The following is a 24788-nucleotide window of genomic DNA, read 5'->3' as shown; positions in this document are numbered from 1 at the left end:
GTTTCAGATGAGATATGCACTGCATGTGATTTTAATCGTCCTGGCAAGAAGTGTCTCCGGAAGCTGGAATGGGTTTGGCGTGGTGAAATGTACATGGCAAAAAGAAGGTATATTTTCTAGTCATATAATACGAAGTGGGCAGCTTTAGATAGATTGCTATTGAAACTTGAAATTCTGTTTATACCAAACATCAGTGATTATTACCACATAAAGAGGCAACTCGAGTCTGAACTTGTTGAAGGAGGAGATTGTCAACGATCAAAGTCTTTTCTTGATTTGCCTAAAGCAGAACAAGTAAAGATCAAGGACCGTTTAAAGAAATACTGTCAAAAGGTAAGTTGCTAACTTTGCTATGTCATCTTTGTTTAATTTCTTTTTCTAGGACAATTGAATTGTCCCTTTTTATATATGTTCCTAGGCATCTAAAAGAGTTCTTGAAAAGCCGGTCACAGAAGTTCGAGAAGCAGGGATCTGCATGCGAGAAAATCCTTTTTATGTTGATACTGTTCGGAGGTAAAACAAGCTTATGGATTGTATGCTTATCTATTGTGTTTTTAATTGCTGTACTATGTCAACAGTATCAGTTTGGAACTTTTCAGCTGTTCACCAAGTTTGCTTATATGAAGTTTTGCTTTCTGTTAAAAGTTTCCGAGATAGGAGGTATGAATACAAAGGCCTTAATAAAGTTTGGAAAGGTAAGCTGTCTGAAGCAGAGGCTAGTGGAAATTCCATGAAGATTCAAGAAGCACAGGTGCCTTTTTGAATGTGTCTTTCTATTGTTTAAACTCGCTCTGGCTTTGATAAGTAGAGAGAATGCTATATGTCACTAATTGATCTACATTTTCATTGATTTTCATAGGACTTGGTAGTTCTGCATGATTCATTGCAGCTGGCTCATAAATGCATTTTAAACTCCATTTATGGTTATGTCATGTGCAAGTATGTTTATTTGCTTTCACTGTTTCCAGCATACCGTCTGTAGTAGTCTATGTAGCATTATATGTCTTCAAGCAGTGTAACTACAATGTCTTTGTTCCCTCCCTTCAGGGGTGCAAGATGGTACTCAATGGAGATGGCTGGAGTTGTTACATATACTGGTGCAAAAATCATTCAGAATGCTCTATTGTTGGTTGAAAAAATTGTAAAACCCCTCGAGTTAGACACAGATGGTATTTGGTGTGCATTACCAGGCTCTTTCCCTAGAATTATACCTTCAAGACAAAGTATGATTTGGTTCTTAAGATGCATTCTTTTTTTTTTTTTTCTGATAATGGTAACATTTGTATTTAAATCAGCACTTGGGTAGTACTGAAAAACCATATTTACAAATATCAGAAAGAAGTATAATCTTCCCAAAAGCAAAACCAAATCTAGATGGACCCTAATACATCTATGATTGATCAATCAGTCTCATTGGAGTAAACATTGGTACACCAAAAGCAAAACAACAAAATATATTTAAGCTTGACTTCCTGTAGGCTGTGGTCCCTGTTCTCAAAACATCTATCATTTCTCTCTCTCCATATGGTCCACCATATACAAGCAGGGATCATCCTCCATCTTTCTTTGTTTGTAACCCCAACTCTAGCTTCCTCCCAATTGAATAGAGTCTCATCAATTTTACTTGGCATACTCCAAGAAATGCCTCTAAGCTTTAGGAAAATCTGCCACAGCTGGACAGTGAAATTGCAGTGCAGGAAAAGGTGTTTCACTGTCTCTGTGTCCTTGCCACATAAGGAGCACCTGTTGCATAGAGAGATACCTCTCTTAGCCACATTATCCAATGTCAAAACTGCTTCATTGGCTAGCAACCAAGTAAAACATGCCACTTTATGTGGCACTTTGACTCTTCAGATATGCTTCCAAGGCCATTTGAGGACTTGATTATCACTAAGATTTGTCTGTTTATATCCTTCCTTTACCCTGTATTTTCCTTTGTTGTGCCTATGCCACCATAAATAATCCTCACCAGCTTTTGTTCCTTGAAAACTCTCCAGTAGTTTGTAGAGTTCAACTATTTTATGAATTTCCCATTCATTTAGATTTCTTCTCAGGACCAAATTCCATCCTTGTTGCGACCACATATCAACAATTGTGTTCTGTTGTTGTTGGGCCAAAACAAAGATGTCAGGAAAAAGATCTTTGAGGCTCTCAGCACCCATCCATTTGTCATCCCAAAAAATAGTTTTTCTACCATTTAGAACCTTGACAGTTGACTGATTATTGAGGAAAGGCCAGAAGATTCTGATTGACTTCCAAAGGCTAACACCATATGTAGTATATACCTCTTTAGTCATCCATTTGTTCAGTTCCTCATACTTGCTCTTGATCACCCTACATCAAAGTGCTTGGTCCTCCTGATGATACCTCCATAGCCATTTCTCCTTCAAAGCTTTGCTTTGGTTTTTGAGGTTCTTGATACCTAAGCCACCTTGTTTCTTGCTTCTAATGATCTTCTTCTGTTTGACTAAGTGAAAGTCTTTCCTTTCCTTATTGCCTTGCCACAAGAAGTTTCTTCTGATTTTTGTCCAACCTCTGAATTACTGACTGAGGTATATGAAAGATAGATAACATATATGTAGGAAGAGCATCTAGAACTGAATTTATCCGAGTTAGTCTACCTCCCAAAGATAGATATTGGGATCTCCATGTAGCTAATTTCTTTTCACACTTCTCCGAATTGGGTTCCAAATGTCTATGAATCTTGATTTTGCACCCAAAGGCATGCCCAAGTATACTGATGGCAAATTTCCAACCACTTCTCCCAAAATTCGATAAAGATGATCCATCTCCGGAACCACATTAATTGGGTACAAGTGGCTTTTGTTCCAATTTATATGGAGCCCAGATGTGGCTTCAAAGTAAACCAGTATAAGTCTTAAGATCAGCAGTTGCTCCTCCTCAGCCCCACAAAAAATTAGTGTATCATCAGCATACTGCAGATGTGTGATTTCCACACTGTTTCCCGCTACCTTGCTAACTTCAAATCCCTGAATTCTTCCTGCTTCCTTGGCTATATTCAGCATGTTATTTAGGCCTTCCATAGCTATGATGAACAAAAAGGGAGATCTCCCTGCCTGATCCCTCTGTGTGCACTGAAAAAACCTTCCGGTGAACCATTGATAAGCACAAAAAACTTCACAGTTGACATACAAACTTGATCCACCTGATCCATCTCTCACCAAATCCCATTTGTATCAGCATACTTAGAATGAAATCCCAATTCACGTGGTCATATGCTTTCTCGATATCAAGTTTGCATAATATACCAGGTTTACTTTGGGACATTCTAGAATCAATTGCTCATTAGCTATGAGCACTGCATCCATTATCTGTCTGCCTTTGATAAAAGCCATTTGCTGCTTGTCTACCATCTTATCCACAACTTTCTTCAGCCTTTCTGTCGGTACCTTGGAGATCAACTTGTAAAAACTTCTAATTAAACTGATGGGTTTGAAGTCTTTGAGCTCCTTTGCTCCTATCTTCTTAGGAATCAGTGTTATGTAGGGGTGGGCGTTCGGTATTCGGTTCGATATTTTCATAATTCGGGTTCGGTAATTCAATAATCGGTAAATGAAAGTAGATACCAAATACCATACCGTTAATCTTCGGTTCGGTAATTCAGTAATCGATAAATTAAATTTTGGTTCGGTTCGAAATTCGGTATTACCATATTAAAGTTGGACATGCTTATAGTGATCCTATTTGGTGATAATAGTAGTGATTTCCAACCAACGTTTTGAGAAAAATTCAATTTTGTTTGGTAGTTTTACACCTCTGAATACACAGTTTTACACCAAAAAAAATCAATTTTATTTGGTTTTATTACACGATATGTGTGGCTCAATTAATGAAACACCTTAAAACCTATAACATGTTATTGTAGTTTGATCTAGCTCCAAGAAAGGGAGAATTGGATGTAACACGAATAACATTTACATTAAACTAGATGTAACACGAATTGGTTGTAAATGTGATGTAAAGTCATAATATTACTTCTTATAAATGTGATGGAGAGCAATATATGTTATGTTGTCTGCCAAGTGCTGAGTTTTTCGATAATTTCCATCTGCTGTTGACATGTGAACACAAGGATTAAGAAGGCTTGACCAAGTCTCCTCGGTTAAAGCCATATTCTGACCTATGCTAGGAATATTAGAGTTGGGCAAGTGCAACCAACAATGGTGTTATGTATCATGTCATGAAGACTTCTTTTCTGTTGTTCCCTTCCATGCCCTGATTTTTAGTCTTAGCGTGATATTTTCGTCAAAAATTATTATATGTTGGTTGCAAGGAAGTCTGTTGTGTAAAGTTAAGAGTCTACTTTATGTCTATGTTTAATAGTTCAAAGTTTGCTTGATTAATATTCACACAAGTATGTGGCCTTTGGAGTGTGGACTAGGTATGTGGCCTATGGGTCACTTAACTATTATTGGATATTCGGGAAATATCAAATACCAGACAGTTGTAATATTTTTTACCAATCCCAATCCCAAATACCGTAATTTTAAAATTTTACTCCCCAATATCATCCCAAATACCAAATTACCGAATACCAATTACCAAATTTTTCGGTTCGATTCGGTAATTCGATTTTTGGTATTTTATGACCACCCCTAGTGCTATGTATGTTCCATTATAACTTTTTTCAAATATCCCAGTTGAATGGAAATTGTGAAAAGCCTCCATAATGTCTTGTTTAATTATCTCCCAGCATTTTAGATGAAATCCCATTGTGTAACCATCAGGGCCAGAGGCTTTGTCAATAACACACATCTTTAAGCACTCAAAAACTTCTTGCTCCTCGAATGCTGCCTGCAGTGCCTCTTTCTCATCCTCTGTGATGGTAGGATAATTGTTAATATTTACAGAAGATCTTCAATCTACAGGTTCTGTATATAAGTTCTTGTAGAAGGATATGACTTCCTCCTTAATTTTATTAGGATCAGTTATGGTCTCTCCCTGCACTTCCAATTGATCAATATGATTATATCTTTTGTGGGCATTAGCAGTTTGATGGAAAAACTTTGTATTTCTATCCCCTTCCTTGAGCCATAAGGCCTTGATCTTTGTCTCCAGGCCACTTCCTCATTCTTCAAACACCCCTCATACTCCATAAACAGTTCTGCTTTCTTGGCAATTTCCTCCTCTGTCAAGGCTCTAATATTCAACTGAGATTCTATCATAGCCATCTGATTTAGAAGGTTGTTCTTTTATAATTTCAAATTCCCTTGTTCTTGTCTACTCCATTCTTTCAATTTCCCTTTGAGAGCTTTGAGTTTACATGCTAAGATGTAGTCTGGCTTCCCATAAAATTCAAATTCACTCCACCAATTCTTGACTTTTTCAACAAAACCTTCTTGATTCAGCCACCAATTTTCAAACTTGAAGTAGGATTTAGATTGCTCCCAGTGTCCACAAAACAGAGCTATAGGGACATAACAGAGCTATAGGGACATGATCAGAGGTCACTCTTTGCAGTGTAGTCTGTTTTAGATTATTGAAGAGATTGTTCCATTCTGTGGAAATCATTATCTTGTCTATTCTTGATGCAGTTGTATGGTTATCCCCTCTATACCAGGTATACTTTCCACCGCTTAGCTGTAGATCAATCAAGTCCAGGTCCTCAATGCAATCTGAGAACTCTCTCATTGCTGAATTCCTCCTGTTCCAATCCCTTTTTTCGGAGGGAAATCTACAGACGTTGAAGTCACCACAGATAGCCCATGGCCCATCGAACAAGCCTCTTACATCGGCCAATTCCTCCCATACAAGCCTCCTCTCCACTTTACTATTAGGAGCATACACACCAATTATGTGACATTCAAAATTACTCAACTGAGCCTTGAATTTACAAGAAAGAGTATAAGCTCCAACTTGTAAGATTTCCCCTTCCCAAATTCTGAAATCCCAAAGTAGTATGATTCCTTCTCTGGTTCCACTGACCTCCAAACATGCTTGCTTGATCCATCTCCCAGCCAAATTTGCTTAATTAACTCATGTACATTGCCTTCTAATTTGGTTTCCTAGAGGCAGACTATGCCTTGTACCACTCTTCTCTTCCCCTGCTCCTTCAACCCCCTAACATTCCATGAGATCAATTTGATCTTCATTGAGTATTTTGTGAGCTCTCTTTCCCCTTCCCTCTATCACTATTGTTTTGAATTTAACGCCAAAAGATATCAGATTCTTTAACTCTTGTGCTCCTCTGTTTTTTGTTGTTCTAACTACTCCCGATTGCTCCATTCTTCTTGCTTGCCTGCTTGCATCCACTTGCCTTAGGAGTTCAAGTGCTTCTTCTTCCAACCCCTGGAAATCCACCCCAAACATCTTATGAAGTTTAAGCATGTTTTGTTGAACCCAAACTGTAGCTTTTCTCTCCATTTCAATGAGGGCTTCTTGTTGCTGCGTACAAAGGGGTTCAATCTCCTGTACATTCCATACTTCTTCAGAATTTACCAACCCTAATATTTCCTGTCTCAACTCTATGTTACCCGTGATGATCTGCCCCTGTTCTTTATCTTCAATCCCTTCACTATTTTCTGCACATAATTGTTCAAGTTCTTTTTCCCCTCTTCCTTCAATTTGTAATTTGAGGGATGGCCTTGGCTCAGCGGTAAGCTTGCTTACCGTGGTGTGCCAGGGTCAGGGGTTCGAAACGCCCCTCCAGCGAAGCTGGGGTGAGGGCGCGTAGGTCAGGCCCGGAGTGGTCCCCCCCTTCCCCGACACCTACGGAGTAGGTATGAACCGGGTCGTCCCCTTCAATTTGTAATTTTCCATCAATAGCAGTCAGGGCAGCTTCTTTTGTTTTCTGATTACTTTGTACATAATCAGCAGAGAAAATCACAGCAGTTTCGTCTACTATAACCTCCTTGAAAAAATCTTCAGCCGGCTGTGGGTTAAAATTATTAGCAATAATCTTTGCTTGATCCGGCCCAACAGGTTTTAAGGCCAAATTATTTTTTAAACTGTGCACATGCCCATCCCGTGCTCCTGCAGTTAATTTTAAGTAATCTCTAGCTATCCCCACATATGTCTCCCCTATTCCATCACCATCAACATGTTGTGAAGTCTCGGGTATAGAGGATGAAGTCTCTGTTATCCTGTGGTTCTTCCTTTGGGTTTTCTCAACTTTTGCAACTGGACCTTCTCTCTCCATCGACAACTCGAACCTTGTTTTCCCTTCTACCCATATCGGAATAATAAAGTTAACTCCATCTCTGGAGATGGTAACTTCCGTTGGCATGTTCCGAACATCCCCTCGAGTCTCTATCCTAGCCCATTTGAGATGGTTTCTTAATTTTGTTTCCTCCTCCGTTGCCAGCCACCCGCCACAGAGTTCTCCGATTTCACGAAATATCTCTTCCTTCCAGAGGTGCATTGGTAGACCCAAAGCCCTAATCCAGATGGATTTGGGTTTGTGATTGATAGGCACGCAGTCTGCAGCAGGGTTCCACCACTCTAATTTTAGTCTGCTTTTCTTCCATTGCCATTCTCCCCATGGAACTTGTTCCGCCATGTATCTATTTGGAAACTCAAAGAGAAAACAGTTGTCCAACATCTCATAGACATTAATCCCAAACGCCTTCTTCCACATCATCTAGGACCATCGTCTAACTCCTGAGAGAGTGGGTGTTTCAGCTTTTACGTTACCAAAAGACCCAAAAATACATCTTCCCAGTACTCCTTGATCTTTGATTTTGGCTGCAACATTGGTTTCAATCTCTTTCCCTTTGGTTGTGGCTATCTCAGAGTTATTGCTTTGCCATTTGCTGATTGTAACTGCTTTTGCATGTCATATTTAAAACATTTGTTTTGCTTTGTGTCTCTATCTCCTTCTGTGGTGGGCATTTAATGAAACTTTGAATCTTAAATGCCACACTTTTCCAACCAGCATTTATGTCTGTCTCAGGTACAATAATAATAACTGCTCTGTCCTCTCTCTTCAGTGACAGGATACTCGTATATCTCCCATGGGAATTGTATTTCCTCGTACCAAAGAAATCTACCATCTGGTCCTTGTATCTCCATCTTCTGACCTATTTTTTTTGATGTGATGATGCTTCTATGAGGATGAAACAGATCCATTCCAACACCTTCTCACCGAGTGTAACCCTTCTCATCATATTTCTGCTCCTTTCCACCCAATCGTACCATGCAACATTGTTTGAAATCCATCTGGTTATGTCATAGGATTTAAAACCTTGGTTGAAATATATTCTGTTATCCCCCATAGATTCAGAAGAGGGAGGGTTTTAGTACAACAGTAATCAGAAGATGTAAAGATGGGTTGTTTGAGAGAGAAAGGGTCAATTCCGGCAAGTCTACCGGAAAAGGTCTTGATTAATGGCCTGATTCTGTTGTATATAGCCGGAAATTAGTGTTGGTGAAGCCGGAAGATCTGAAAAACTGGCCTGAAGGTGTCATGCGCCGGCGCGTGGGGTATTTTCCGGTGATGGGTTTTCTGGGGTTAGGTCGCAATGGGTTGTTGGTGACCATGGAGGGGGAGGATTGAAGAAAGAAGAAGGAAATGAGGTATTCCGGTGATCAGAAGGACCACCGGAGAGGTTTTTGGTTGAAAAGGGTTCTTTTGAAAAATTACATTGGGATTAGTGCCTGGGAGAAAAATCAAGATCTGCTATCATTAATTTAAGATGCATTCTTTCTTCAAGTGTTACTGCTGTTTCCCTTTCTTCTATTCTTGTAATATGTGCTGCGTAATATTTATTGTCGGCAATGGTTTTTTTATTTTTATAGAGGTTTGTCCTTTATATTAAGAGTGTTATTTTTTTCTGCTGTTATACTGGACATCATGATGATTATGGATGTGTATTTCAGAGATCCAAAGAAGAAGCTGACAATCTCTTATCCCTGTTGTAATGCTGAATGTTGATGTGGCAAGAAACTATACCAATGATCAGTACCAGGTTGGAGGGGACTCTAGTCCTGTACTCTTCTTGTTTCACTTTCAGATGGTTTTTTGCATGACTATTGGTCTATTATTGTTGCAGCCTTAAATAAACTAGACACACTATTTTCTAGTGCATAAAAGAAACTATTTCTACTTCCATTTTTCAGACTCTCAAGGACCCCATCAATAAGATGTATACAATACACAGTGAATGCTCAATTGAGTTTGAAGTGGATGAACCATATAAGGTGAAGCACAAACACCTAATACACATCTTTAAGCAAACTTCAATGTCTGTCATGCCATCCCTTTTTGGAACTTTGTGCCTTTAATAAGGCATGATAACTATGTTGATTATCCTTTTATTTTTTTCTGCAAGTAGGCAATGATTCTTCCCGCTTCCAAGGAAGAAGGTATTCTAATTAAGAAGTGCTATGCAGTTTTCAATGATGATGGTACGCTTGCCGAACTTAAAGGTTTTGAGATTAAACGTAGAGGTGAGCTAAAGCTCATCAAAGTTTTCCAGGTACTCCATTTGTGAATACCCAATTTATTCTTTTCTTTCAAGTAAAAGATGTTTGTTTCTCCTTTAAACTTTCCGAAAGACATGGTCCATGTGGGTTCACAAAGCTGTTCCCACTTGTTTGGGACTGAGGCGTGGTTGTTGCTGTGTACTTTCTGAAATCATTTCCTCCAGTGAATGGACACAATAAGTGAATGGACACAGTAACTGGAGGAAATGATTACAGCTGATGTATTTCCTTCCATAGTGGACTTATATGTTATGACAAATCTTATTACATCTTTTGTTGGATTTTTCTATTATAGGCATAAAAGAGATCCTAATTGCTGATCTCTTGTATAGAAGTCCTAAGTTATACAAAGTTGGCTAAATCAGTGAATTTAGATATTGAGAAAAGTAATTGAAAGAGAACTAGTTTGACTTAATTAGGGTGCGAGTTAGATTGTCTGGGAATATAAGATGCATTCTTTCTACTGTACTTGTAAATTCATGCCTGCTGGTTGTTCACATGTAAAGTCATGTGATTGTTTCACATTGTCTTGTTGGTTGATATCCCTAGGCATTGGCCTTCCCATTGCTTGTTATTAAATGGATTTACTGGCTGATCTGGAAACAACTAGTGAAAATTATTTAGAGGCTTGTGAGACAGCCTGCTGTGTATGATGCCTCTGTTTTACCTCATGTTTTTGGGTTATCATGGAAGATTGACACGGCGTGCATCTTGGAAATTGAGAATATCTATCATCTATAAATAGATGTTTCTTTTTTTGGTTTAGGTTCCGGCTTGAGTTATTTCATCTTGCTTTACTTGCAACCTTTAAGTTGGTCCTAGCTAATGACTGAGAAAGGAATATCAGGCTATTTTGGATGCACATATGATTGTTTTATGAAGCACAGGTTTTTTGATTTCTCCATTTATAACAAGGTTTGGTATAAATACTACTCCTTCCGTCCCATTTTATGTGTCATCATTTCGTTTTTTGTCCGTCCAAAAAGAATGTCACCTTTCCTTATCTGGTAACTATTTAAGGATACAATTCCACTTTTACCCTTATTAGTCCCATATATAAGGCCCACTTAATTAAAAATAGTGATTGTACATTTTTAATAAAGGATAATTTGGTAAAAATCATCAAGTCTTTAGTTATTTCTTAAACTCCGTGTCCAGTCAAACTATGACATATAAAATGGGATAGAGGGAGTATATAATAAAGAGTGAGGAAGTTAAGACCATTGCATCATTACAGTTGGTCATATTTTATTCTGGACAAAAGAAGCTGTTACTCTTGCCATTATATCTAGCTGGCATTTTATGAACTGGTTAACAGTTTATCCTTTTCTATTTGGTTATACTTTACTGTACTGTGTGAGAGTTTTAGCCACATTCTTGCCTCTGAACAGCTAGTTCAATCTTGAATAGTTATACAGCTCTAATCCTCTGATATTTTGTCTTTGGTATTGCATTTCTTAGCATAATTTGATTATCAAAGCTACATTGTCTATGTTGCTCGGACTCGTCAAAAATGTCAATGGGTGCGTGTCTGATTCGCCAAAATTAGTGTATTTTTGAAGAATCCGACACGGGTGCGGCATAAAAAATGGAGAGTCCGCACAACTTAGAGTCCATTGCCCATTAAACTCAATCTTGAATAGTATGATCAATGAGGATCCAACATCTGCTCAACTGAATGTTTTGGTGGTTACTTGTTTTATCTATTTTATGCTGTCATACAAATTGATTCTTGAGCATAAACGTATTTGTAGGCTGAACTTTTTGACAAGTTCCTCCACGGATCAACCTTAGAGGAATGTTATTCCGCAGTTGCTTCTGTGGCTGATCGGTGGCTTGACCTGCATGATGTAAGTAAAGATTTATCTAAGCAAACTGCTGTGAACTTCATAAGTTTAAGCATGCTATGCGTAATTGCAACTTATGCAATGCTATCAATAGTAGTATTTGTCAAGATCTATTATCGTTGCAGTTATAAGCCTACTGTTTTTCCAGAATCAAGGCCAAGATATTGCAGACAGTGAGTTGCTTGGATATATATCTGAATCAAGCACAATGAGCAAGTCCCTAGCCGATTATGGTGAGCAAAAGTCATGTGCAGTAACAACAGCTAAAAGGCTTGCTGATTTTCTGGGGGATGCGATGGTTAAAGATACAGGATTGCTTTGTCAATATATTGTTGCATGTGAGCCAAAGGTATACCTGTTTCAGCTTTATTTGGTAGTTCCCCCCAGTATTCAGAGTTCTGATCAAGAATTTTGTTTAATCAATTCAATAAAGATATTTCCATGGCTACATTTTTAGTGGTGTCTTTTACTGTAACCATAGTATTGTGAGGGGAAATGGACACATCCAAGAAATTGGTCTGAAGCAGGAGGGAAACCAGAAAAAGCTGCTTCCAAGCGCAGCTCTTTGACAGAGATGGAATAATTTGCTCTTAGCTGCATAATCCTTATCTCATTTGCATGAAGTCTTGTTAAGATGCCTTTAACTTCCAAAATAGTTCTTCTCTGAGAAGTTGTGGTCAATTCGGAGAAAATTATAATTCTTGTCTCGGCCAGGATACATGCTATGCTATGCCCCTCCCAAAACCCCTAAAAGTTCTTGCCTTCAGCGTTCGACTAGATACAGATATCCAGTTTTTGCTTCTTTCAGTATTGATCTATAATTTTTCATGTTTCTTCCTTTGACATCATGAACTGATTGACTTCATTTGCTGCAACTGTTGTTATCTGAAGCTGCACTGGTTTATCATAACTTTGAAACCCAGCCTTACTAAGGGCGAAAATACCTAGCTCATTTGATCTTTTTTAAATTGTTGACATAAATTGTTGTTTCAAAAGCGTAAATATGCTTTCAGAGTAGATTTCTGCAAACATGCTTGGTTTCTTGAGTTTATTTACATGCCATTTTTGCTACTTCACTTGCTTACATATCGTCCTCAGCTTTCTTGTGAGCTCCTCTATTGTGCATCATTCACAAACTAGATGTTGTAATACATACTATTCTTGCCCATTTCCTTTCATAGAATAATTCATTTGGGTAGCCCCTCAGATAGTGAGATAGTGATGTTTCCTGTTTCCGCACTTGGTGTAAGTTTGTCCAATGTGAATATTTGGGGAAAAAGGAAGAAAATTTAAACTGGGGCCAGTGAAGGTTAAAATTTGTTATCCTAAAATCTAAAGAAATTACAGAAGACCAGTTGTTTTCTTTTGGTAGGCATTATGATTTCTGTTTAAAATGGTAGTTCTAAGATGCATGCAGACTGCAGTTGCCTCTCAGATTAATGATGAACCAGCATTGAAGAGATAGAGTACCTAATCGATAAAATTTAATATTCTACTCTGATGTTTCTTACTTCCCATAATTTAGGCTTCTCTCTTTCTACAGAATTTTACAATTTCTCTTATCTGTGCAGGGAACCCCAGTAAGTGAACGTGCTATTCCTGTTGCAATATTTGAAACTAATGCTGGTAAGTTTTTGCATTAACTTGTTATATTTGTCTTTTACCTTACACAAAGAGCATTAGTTGCTTATACATTTGGCTCTTCAGAGATCATGAGGTTCTATGTCAAAAAGTGGTGCAAAATATCATCAGAAGATGGAATACGCTCCATCATTGATTGGTCTTATTACAAGCAACGGCTTAGTTCAGTAATTCAAAAGATTATCACAATTCCTGCTGCAATGCAGAAGGTACAGCTAGCTGTCTTATTTTTTGGATTAAGATGCAGTAATTTGCAAATCGCAGTACATGATTCTGGACCTTTCAGGTTTCAAACCCTGTCCCAAGGGTGGTTCATCCGGATTGGCTGCATAAGAAGGTTCGTGAAAAAGAAGACAAATTTCGCCAACAAAAATTAAATGATATCTTCTGTTCAGTGAATACAGATGACACAGTGGCCAGTAAACATTCTAAAGATCAGCAAAATTGTGAAGACCTGGAAGACTTTAGACAGTGTGGTAAATCCTCTATATTTGGTCCAAGGCCTGTTGTCCATCGTCATGGAGTCAACAAAGAACATCCACTGAGCACTAGTGATCAATTGGACAGTCGACAGCAAAATGGTCATGCATGCAGTCTCTCCAAGGTGTTACCTTCACAAGAAATTGCTGCTGTGGAAGATATTGACAGGAATGTAGATTATAATGGATGGCTACAGCAGAAAAAGAGAAAATGGAAAGAGAATCGTGAAGAAAGGAAACACCAAAGGTATGCTTATCTCTATAAGAAGGAATAATTTACAATATGTAGCATATTTATTACAAAAACAAGTATACAAAGATCAAACATAGAAAGTAAGACAACTTCTATATATTACCAGTATCACCAAGTCAATTTGATGGATAATCCTGATGGGTGGCAGTGGGTCTTGGAAGTAATGATGTGTTCTCTGTGTAGTCTTTTTATGAGAAACTTTTGGTTAGGGAGGAGGTTGAGTTTCCATGTAATGCAATATGGGTTCGAAGTGTGCCAAGGAAGGTGCGTTTTTTCACTTGGCTAGCTACTAGACGGGTGATTTTGACGGCCGAAAATCTTAGAAGGTGGAAGGTTGTCTGCATTAGTTGGTGCTACATGTGCAAGGAGGCGGGCGAGGATGTGGATTACCTCCTTCTACATTGCGGTCTTACCATGCGATTGTGGTGGGATATCTTTAGATGGTTTCACACTCCTTGGATAATGCCAAGGGCTGTGAAAGATCTGATGCTTAGTTGGAAAGAGCGGGAGAAGGTGGAGAATTCAAAGGGCTTGGAACATGGTTCCGATAGCATTACTGTGGGTAGTTTGGAGAGAGAGACATAGAAGTGCTTACGAAGGTGTAGAGTCGAGTTTCTTGCAATTGAGGAGTAGTCTCCGCTCTCTTATCTTCTTTTGGTGTAAACAGAAAGTTCCTTCTTGCTTAGAGGATTGGGTGGATTTTGTAGAGTTTCATATTTTATATAGTTTTGATCTTTTGGGAACCTATGTACACGACTGATTTGATCATGTTTATAAATTAAAATATTTTTACTTGATCAAAAAAAAAATTTACCACTCATGATGTGGCAATTGTCAAACCTTGCGTGGAAGAAAACAAAGGTTGCAGCCCAATAATTATAATTACTAGACTATCATAAAAAAGATATCTCATTGGGTGGAAAAAACCTCTTAAATATGAAGGAAGAATGACCTCTATTCATGGGTGGAGCAAACCTCTTACCTATATAATTCATGTAAAGAATGGATCTTGGGCCCAACTCAACCTCAAAATCTAGCTCATGAGGGGAGAATTGTCCAAGTCCATATAAGAAGACCAATTACCCATCTGGGATACTTAATACTCCCCCGCACGCCCAAGCCTCGTTAACTGGAGCATGGACAAAATAATATGGGGGCCCAACATCGGTGAACAAAGATTTGGGATGTGTCTGGCTCTGATACCATGTAAAGAATGAATCTTGGGCCCAACTCAACCTCAAAGGCTAGCTCATGAGGGGAGGATTGTCCAAGTCCATATAAGGAGACCAATTACCCATCCCTTTTTCAATGTGGGATACTTAACAATTCATATCATCACATTTTTCACCGGTCACACTTACTGCAGCTACGTCATTATCCAAACAATAAGGAATATCACATTGCTGTATAACTTTCATTATTGTTTTCTTGGACTTTAATAAATATCTCCTACTTAAATGCTTGTGTACATATAAATCAAATCAGGCACAACGAAGACTCAAATTCAAATATCTCAACATTTCTTTTTCAATTGAACTCTCTTTGGTGCATCGTTGTTTGTTCTTCTGATGATGTGCTTGTGTTTGTTAGGTTGGATACCCCAAAGACAGTAAACCATGCTAATGGCAGTACTGACATGCTTCATAACATGGTAAACCGTGTTACTTTGAGCAACAAGAATTAGCCCTCCTCACACGAAGTCACTGGCAGGTGATGTTGCTTATATGGTATTAGTGAGCCTTCTGCTGAATCCATTTCTTCCATGGGTGCTTATGTAGTCTGTGTTTCCTTCAGATAGTTCAGCTTGAACCAACTTCACAACATGGCCAATTTTTTGCATGGGTAGTTGTAGGAGGAGTCATGCACAACATTTCAGTAACTACTCCCAGAGTGTTTTACCTCAACTCCAAAACTCCTATAACAGAGGAGTTTCCTGGAAGACGTGTCAACAAAATTCTTCCTCATGGACGCCATAGCTACAATTTAATTGAGGTACATTGATCATTATCAGTTCTGATCATACTTTAATACATTCGGCTGCAAGGTTTTAGGTTCTGTCATTGCACAATTTCTTTTTTTTTAACTAGGTCACTATTGATGAGCATCAATTCAAGTCAGACGTGGAGGTCAGTATTCCTTTCGCCCAAAGCTCTGTGTTGTTCATAAACCTGAACGTGCTTGGATGCATGCACTTCACTCGTAAATGGAAATTACAAATGTAAACAGAATTTTACTTTTGATGTCAAGTTCTTTTATATGATCCTAACATGATTTCCTTCCGTTCTCTTTTATATGATCAGTAAATTACTTGCATCATCAATCAAAAAGAAGTGTCTCGAATATGGTGTTAATTGGTACAATATTGCCTCCACATTTGTTTCTCAGTACCAATTTGTTTCTCTAAAATTAGTTTTAACTATGAAAACCATAGATATCAAGAACATGAATCATAATTTATCAATTTATGATATGAAAAGGCTTCCACACTCATGAACCCATCCACCCACCCACCCGCACACAAAAAAAGAAGTCTTCCGAACTCTGACATAGTTCGTGAATTGTGTATGCCAACAAAATTATAACAAAAGGATATACATGTAATGTTATTTTTTATGCTTCATAGTTCTGGACTGCATCATTGTGGTCTCATATATTTAATTAAAAGGAACTTTTCTCTTTAACTTTTACTCTTCTGGTTGAATGTTGGATGTCTGTATATGCTGCAACATGGCTTACTAGATTATTTGATCAGGGAATATATGAAACAAAGGTTCCATTAGAGTTCAGTGCTATTCTTCAGATGGGTTGTGTATGTAAGGTTGATAAAGCAACTAAGAAAAGGAATCCACAAGATGGTTGGAGTTTGAGTGAGCTGCATATGAAGACAACAACTGAGTGCTCGTATTTGGATCAATCAATAGCTTTCTTTTATTTATATCATAGGTAAGTTAGGACCCCTTTGATTCTAGTATATACCTGCTAAAAGTTAGAGCTAGGTTTCCATTTCAAGTTTGATATTTTATGTTTTATGATGAATCATGATATATTATGTTTAGTTTAACGTGCATGGTAAATACTTGTCCTAAAGAGGAAAAACATGGTGGGTGACACTGTATTAACTATCATGAGGATAAATGTAACAGTCCGTCTCATCAAATTAAATATTTGAACATATTCTTACAATCTTACTTGACTATAAAAGATTCTTTCCATGCATTAAAAGATCCTCTCTGCGTGGCCCATGCTCGACTGTTGGGTAGTATGTAGACATGATTACCGTTAATTACTAAGCAATGCCCATTCACTTGCCAACCCTGGTTCCTTCTAAGAGTTAAAAAGGGCAGACCGGTGCGCTAAAGGTCCCGCTATGCGCAGGGTTCGGGGAAGGGCCCCACCACTAGGGTGTATTGTACGCAGCCTTACCTTGCATTTCTGCTAGAGGTTGTTTCCAAGGCTTGAACCCATGACCTCCTGGTCACATGACAACAACTTTACTAGTTCCTTCTAAGAGTTGCAGAAAACAAATTTCGAAGTGCTTGCTAATATTCTAAATATAGCTCGGAAGTTCAAAACATTGATGACTTAATTTGTCTTATGTTAATCTACTTGCTATCCAATGTTCTTCCTTTTCTCTGCCGTCTAGTGTTACATCCGTTAGTCTACTTGATATCCAAAGATCTTTCCTTACTCTTCCTTCCAGTACTACATCCGTAAGCCATTCATGTATTGCATTCGTTCAGGGGAATCCCTATATTCGCCCCTACATTTAAAAATACTTTGTCCTCCCCAAACCAACCAAAAAATTCAAGCAAAAAAGAAAAACAAAACCACTTCTGCCAGAATGTCCTCCCGAAACCAACCAAATAATTCAAGCAAAACTAAATCCAGACAGACACTTTTTACATTTTGTGGTCCAAAAAGGACTCCTTATTCTCCCGAAAACTAAACCAAAACCCAGTAATTTTGTAATCCAAACGCACCAAATCAAAGCCTTAACATTTTACTTTGAATAATTCGAATTTTTCCATAGGTGTAAGCAAACATATCAGTCATCACTAGCATTGATCAAGCAGTTTGTTAGAATAATATTAAGTTTTTTAACTTCAACTGGAGGCATGTTACTTCTGAAATCCGGCATCGATTTTCGCGACCAATCTTGTTTCTTCTGGATTTAGTCACACAACTTTATGTTCACATTACAGATTTTGCGAGTTATTAATACTTAATATGTGATATCTGTTTTATATTACAGTGTGTCGGATGTACGAGCCATTTACGTGGGACATTTTCCTACCTCCATGATGATACATGTTGTGGTTGTTAATCCATTTCAAAACAGGGAATTATCACCACACATTCTTGAAAGACATTTTTATGAAGCTTGCCAAACATTGTCTGGGCAGAAAATCACACAAAAAGAAGGTATTAGTTTTAAGGTAAGGTCATTGTTTCCTCAGAATAGCATTAACAGATTGGCTTTGGATGCATTCTTATCGTGTTTGTATTTTGGTTCTTGTTTAGGTGGACTACGTCGGGTACATCAAGGATGCTGAGAGGATTCTACAGAGAGCAATTACTGAGCATAGGTTATATTCCATTATCTTAATCCTTGTCATTCTATTTGTTCTTGATATGCCTCTTGTGAATCATATAGTTTGAAATTTATTTCTTTTCTTTTCAGTCTGGTGGCTGATAGTATACAATTTCTTTAGCTTAAACAACAGTCGTAGGTTCGTCTCGAATCTTTAGTGGCCTGCTCGTACATATGTTGAACATTATCTCTTACTACTCATGTGTCAGGAAATGTTGATGCACAATATTAACTTAGTTAAGAAAATGGACATTGGGCCTAACTTAACTTCATGAGTTAGCTCATGGGGTGAGGATTGCCAAAACAACCAACCATTATCTCAACTTATGTGGGATACTGTGACACCTTCCGAACACTCAGCGCTGGTCATCTAAAGTGTGAGTAATATAGGGGTCAACCTTGAATTCTGAACATGTTGAATTTGATGAACTTGCTATTTGCTATAGGAGCATATTATAGTATCACCCAAATCCTAATTCTTCATTGGTAGCCATGTTCATCTATGTTGCTCAGACTTGGGTGCGGGTATCCAATCCGAGTGTAGATCTAGAGGTAAGATACAGGGGTACACATATAGGTGCGGGGATTCGGCTAAAATAATTCAAAATGCTAAAGATCTATAAAAACATCCTGAAAGGTTGTGGGGTGCAGCCAATAATTTAATCTTTCGTTTTAGAATTTATCAAATTGTGGGGAACTAAAATTCAGTTTTTCATTTTCCTTCATATTTTGTCATCGATTGTGGTCAAAGTACCCGATCTCGATTGACCACACCCGGTAACCAGTGTCATCGATTGTATGTATGTATGTTATACTTTTTTGGATGTTTGGGGAATCCAACGATGACATATTTTTGGAATTATCAAATTTATGTTTCTGTTTGTGTTTTTCCTATCTCGGAAAAAATTGAAGTCGAGCTATCACGCGAGTCTTCAGCTTTTCCTGATACATTTTCTTTCATATTTTGCTCCATATCATTTGGTAAGTGTCTCATGTAAATCTGTTGGTTGACATACAGGCATCATGGACCTGCGATTGCCATGATTGAGTGTCCTAATACCCATTTACTGAAGTCTGGCATACGAGCTTTGGAGGATTTTCCTTGCATCAGTATCCCTTGTAATGCTCGGGATAGCCAATATCAGGTACGACAAATGCTAATAGTACCTGATTAAGAAGGAGCAATTTCCATATGCATCTTATTGTTATCTATACTCAATGCAACAATGAGAAATTTCTCCTTTTCAGGCACTATGTTGGCAAAATGTAGCAGCAAAGATTGGAATGCAGCGATGTGCGACATCTTCCCAGTGGCTAAATGAAAGGATCACTCTCTCAAGATATGCCCATGTAATTTCTTCTTACTCTCTCCTCTCTAGTATTGCGTAATCAAGAAATGTCTGAATGTTTAAGTTTCCAATTGCCTCATTTGTAGGTTCCCATAGGGAATTTTGATGTTGATTGGCTCATGCATACTGCAGATATCTTCTTTTCTAGAGCACTTCGTGATCAGCAACAGGTTATCTCATTCATAATGCACTGTACTTCTTTAGAGTGCTAATATTCATAAGTAGCTCTTTTAAATTGTTCGTTTCCTATGTTCCTCTCATCTTGCACTTCTGCAAGCAAGAATTTGTGTTGAAACTCTCAGCAACTTAAGTTTCTTATATGTGCATCATAACTGCATTTTTAAGATATCCTTACGCAAGTGTATGCATCTTGTTGATTCTCACAGGTCTTGTGGATATCTGATAATGGCATCCCTGACTTAGGAGGCGTAAATGATGAAGTATCATCTTTTATGGATGAGGTCAACTTTAACTTATCAACTTCTTTTATAATAATATCTGCTTTCTTTATTTCTCTTACTGATTATTCAAGAGAATTTATTAGCTTGCCGATGTTTCTCTTGAACACTTTTTAATGCTATCTTTGTGCTTTATGAAAGCAGGTCAATCAACCGGTTCTTACTTACCCGGGCGCATATAGAAAAGTTACTGTTGAGCTGAAGGTCCTTATTTCCACCAATTTTCTTTCACTTCTATCCTTTATATGTTTGGTAATTAATTTACCAATACGCAGGTAACACTATTACAACTTTTACTAAAAATTTCTTCGTATTTCTGATATGTGATCAGATTCATCATCTGTCTGTCAATTCTCTACTGAAAAGCAACCAAGTAAATGAAATGGAACGAGGCACTCTGTTTGGATTGGACCAGGACTTGAACCCTATGACGAATTTTACTAATGAACAGTACTTCTCTGATGTAACAACCTCCTGTGCACCTGCATTTCGTGTACTCAAGCAGTTGATTCAAAGGTGCATTACAGATGCAGTAACATCAGGAAACATATTTGCTGATGCCATGCTGCAACATTTGTATCGATGGCTCTGCAGGTTGGCTTGCTTCTTTCACCTTTATTCACAACTATATTTGATTGCTAATGCTACACTGTCCTTCTAACACTATTGCAACCCTTGATCTAGACTGCATGACCCAGCTCTTTACAGTATGTTACACAAGGTAATTTCTTGAATAGCGAAATTCTGGGTTGTCTAAAAAGAAAATAAAGAGTTCTATTTGGAAGTCCAGATGTATGACGTGTCTTCTTGCTATTAGTACTGGGAGTGTTCTTTCTCCAATTCCTAAAACAAATACATTATTGAAACACAAGACATTGATGACATTTATTTTCTCTGGAATGTCACGGCATGCTAATTCATTCACACGTGGTTTCTCCATTTCTTCTTGCAGTCATCAAAATTGATGCTTTAATATTTTCATAATTGGCATGTTATGCAAAAGATGTTTGCATTACTTGTGGCTGAACTCTGAAAATTGGGTGCTGGTATTGTGTTTGCCGGCTTCTCGAAAATTATAATCGACACTGGGAAGTCAGATATATCTGCTGCCAAAGCCTACTGTGATAATGTTATTAAAAATGTACAAACAAGGTCGGTCTCTTGAATTTGAAGTTTTCTGTCAGCAGATTTAGTTATTTTTGGCTTTCTTCCCGTACTCTTATGTATCTGCAGAGAATTGTTTGAGTGGATTGAACTTGAGCCCTTGCAGTTTTGGCACTCATTGCTTTTCATGGATCAGGTTAGCTGTGGCAGTTGACTTTATTTGTTCTTGTCTCTAACATTTTAGCTTTCTGTTCTGTCTTTTCCTTCATTTCTCCAAGAAACAGATCACGCATTTAAAATCACAACTAGATCCTTTTCTTGTATATAAGTCAATGATGATATTTGCGTTCAGAATTTTCTTTGGTCTCTAGCTGTGTCCTAATGGTTCACATTTTTCTTCGAATAGAAATCTCTTGGCAAGTACTCCCTCAGTCCCATTTTATGTGTCGCCATTTCCTTTTTGGTCTGTCCCAAAAAAATATCGTCTTTATTTGGTAACTATTTAAAGACACAATTCCACTTTTACCACTATTGGTCCCGCTTAAAAGGTCCAACTTAATTAAAGATAGTAGTAGTACAATTTTTTAATAAAGGACAATTTGGTAAATGTCACCAAGTCTTTCCTTATTTCTTAAACTCCCTGACTGTCAAAATATGCCACATAAAATGGGACGGAGGGAGTATTTTTCATGCTATGAATGCGCTAGCTAACCGTCTTCGTGCTGGGAAATGACTTGTATTATCTTTTCAACCCAAAAGATTTCTAGATATGATAGCCTCAGTATAGTCTAAAATGAAATTGCAATGCATCACATCAGTAGGTAGAATCCATTTTGTAAATAGCATTAAATAAATTGGATGCTCCTTGCCTCATGGAGTATTCCGTTATTCTGGGTAAAGAGTTCAGAAGCTAACTTGCATTTGATGGTTCTGACAACAGATATGTTTCTCTGTCCTCATTTATTAAATTTCCGTCTTACAATTTTCCTTGTATGATAGTACAATTATGGCGGAATTCAAGCTAAACTTAGTGATGGATCTGTAGAAAACTCACAACCAGGTGAAGAAAGTGTGTGGGGTGAATCTCAAGTAGATATTGTGTCAAGCTGGAACATTGCAGAAAATTTGCCGAAGGCAACTCAGGTACTTCCCCCAGCTAGAAATTATACAGGAACATTGCGTTTATTATATGAAGGTGCAACAAGATCCAAGTGGACCCACCGATCTTAAAATACCAGTTAACTTGGTCGCACAATATTGCAACAGAACACAGTTGATCCTCAGTCTCCTTGATAAAATGCTCCGATTTATTAATCTATGCTGGTCCATGCAGGATCACTTCATTTTGATTGTTTCGGAGTTTATGTATATTCCATGGAAATATGCACGAGAACATGCTGCACTTCGAGCATCTACTAGTGATGGTGATTTATGTACACCATCAATCACTGCTGCACTTGCTGAAACATTTGATTTGCAAATGGCAGAAGACCTAAAGAAGAAGGTATAAGCTATGACTCATTCATAGGCATCCTTAGTCATTGTCAATTTTATGCCAAGTTCTTTTACGCGTGAGAACTTAACTCTAGAAAATTCTGCCTGCAGATCCGAACTTACTTCACTGACAAACTTCTGAAAATTGTTTGTGCCCTTAATCTTCAAATGAAAGTACTGAACAACTCTCAGAAGAACCAGGAGACACCAGATGCAAATTCACAGCCTTATAGCCATGTCGAGAAGGGGGATCCAGCTTTAGAGTTCATTAAGCATGTCTGTGCAGTTTTGGCCCTTGACAAGAACGTGCAGCACGAAGTTCTGGTATTAAATGTTTTTCGAGCTTCCCTTACTAAGGAACAAATTATGCATTACTAATATTTATTGACAAGGGTATGGAGGGGACCCCGGTTGGTGGATAGTAACCACATGTACATTGGTTGCTTATCCTTATTTCGCCCTTCCAAGAAGTCTCAGGAAGGTGCCGTGCCACACATATCATGAATGCTATAATTATTTAGTGATACCTGTTGAAATGTGGTTGTTCTTAAGTAGTGTGTGACATTATTAGCGGCCAAAGATAAGTTGGATTTTCACTAGTATGATTCTTCTGCAACAATAGCATTTCATTGCAGCTCGCCGTTAAATAGTTTTATTGCGTCTTATAATGCAGATCATGAGGAGAAATCTATTAAAACTTGTTCGCGTGAGGGAATTTGCTCCAGAGGCAGAATTTCGTAGTCTCTCTGTATCATATACCCTTCCAAATGTCATTTGCAGGTAAATGTAGCGGAAATAGGTGTTACTTTGATCTGAAACAAGTGCAAGTGGCTGGGTTTTTTCTTCTCTAGAATATCCAGGATATTAGTTGCTTTCTAATTTCCATGATCTGTTGCTTTCAGTTACTGCAATGATTGCCGAGACCTTGACTTGTGTCGAGACAGAGCGTTGATTTCTCACGAATGGCGTTGTGCTGTGCCCCAGTGTGGGCAACCTTATGATCGTGAAGCAATGGAAAATGCTCTTGTTCAAATTGTGCGGCAGAGAGAGAAACTATACCATCTTCAGGATCTGGTATGCCTAAAATGTCACCAGATTAAAGCTGCACATTTATCAGACCACTGTGCTTGTGCCGGAGCATTTACCTGCGAGGAAGATTTATCGGATTTCCGCAATAAAATGCAGGTCTTCTTGAACATAGCCGTAAATCTAAAGTTTCAATTGCTCCAAGAATGCACTTCTTGGATTTTGGAAGCCAGATAACTACAAGAATCAGATTAGTGCACCTCATTATCAGTGACAAATCGTTTGAGAACTTGATCATTTGCTTGCTGCTCTGCATGTACGAGGGTGCTTCATGGCGTCCAAAGCAAGATTTAATTATTATCAATACAGAACTACATCCCTAGTATTCGAGGAGTCAGTGAAACGGGAGCTGACCGGTTTTAGAAATTCAGCTGTCTGCATCGGCTTTTAGTAAACGCCCTCAAGGAGTGCCACCACCGGAAAAGTGTCGGTTATCTGTACTACTGGGATAAATATTGCATCCAGTATACCCATTGTGTAGTTTCCAAATCAAACCAAACAATTAGGAGATCTGTTTTAACTTCTTAGTTTCCGCTTTGAGCTGAGAGTCTATCGTAAAAGATTGGTGTTGTACTGTGCATTTTGACAAGATACCACTACATCTTTTTCTTTAAAGGAGTAATGAAATATATTTTATCAGCACGAATAGGTGTATTACAAGTTGGGCAAATCCTCTTTTACTGTAAACTAGTTTGCACCAAAAAGTGATAAAAGAATAAACCTGAGGAATGATGAGCTTAGTCCAATACCCTAGAAATCCCAACAGGTTGGAGCTTAATTACAAAGTTTTTCAACATTTTGCATAATTATTTAAAATTTTGATTTTGAGTTAGTCAGAGATGCATAATTAGCTCTTGATATAATTTTTTTTTTTAAATTTTCAGTCTGTCAAGATACATAATAATCCAATAAAGATATTATATTTTCCTTGTAAAGATACATAACTAGCTCCCGATATACTTTTTTCAATTTTGGGTCTGTAAAGATACATAATTAGCTCCCCAATACATCGAAACGAAGATACATAATAAGTCGATGCTTT

The 24788-nt window shown here is 37.9% G+C and overlaps 1 protein-coding gene across 1 annotated transcript; it reads left to right on the top strand.

Annotated features, from left to right (window-relative positions):
• Positions 1 to 24388, top strand: LOC107851523 (DNA polymerase epsilon catalytic subunit A; the record flags this gene model as incomplete). The annotated part of the gene is given in 36 exon segments (XM_047401482.1): positions 1 to 107; positions 195 to 333; positions 419 to 513; positions 646 to 751; positions 860 to 939; positions 1048 to 1199; positions 1202 to 1223; positions 8839 to 8875; positions 8877 to 8927; positions 9079 to 9159; positions 9294 to 9437; positions 11199 to 11294; positions 11440 to 11640; positions 12863 to 12917; positions 12999 to 13141; positions 13219 to 13658; positions 15255 to 15322; positions 15325 to 15374; positions 15459 to 15656; positions 15752 to 15790; positions 16417 to 16607; positions 17917 to 18100; positions 18186 to 18250; positions 19274 to 19400; positions 19504 to 19605; positions 19691 to 19774; positions 19991 to 20065; positions 20207 to 20266; positions 20394 to 20656; positions 21296 to 21362; positions 22166 to 22309; positions 22500 to 22670; positions 22772 to 22984; positions 23334 to 23440; positions 23563 to 23734; positions 23846 to 24388. Coding segments are annotated over 36 exon segments (4407 nt in total), but the record flags the coding sequence as incomplete, so codon positions are not given.
• Positions 24389 to 24788: the final 400 nt, after the last annotated feature.

This window comes from Capsicum annuum, chromosome 12 (assembly GCF_002878395.1).
Source record: "Capsicum annuum cultivar UCD-10X-F1 chromosome 12, UCD10Xv1.1, whole genome shotgun sequence".
NCBI classification, from domain to species: Eukaryota; Viridiplantae; Streptophyta; class Magnoliopsida; order Solanales; family Solanaceae; genus Capsicum; species Capsicum annuum.
This window is presented reverse-complemented; position numbering and strand designations above follow the sequence as displayed.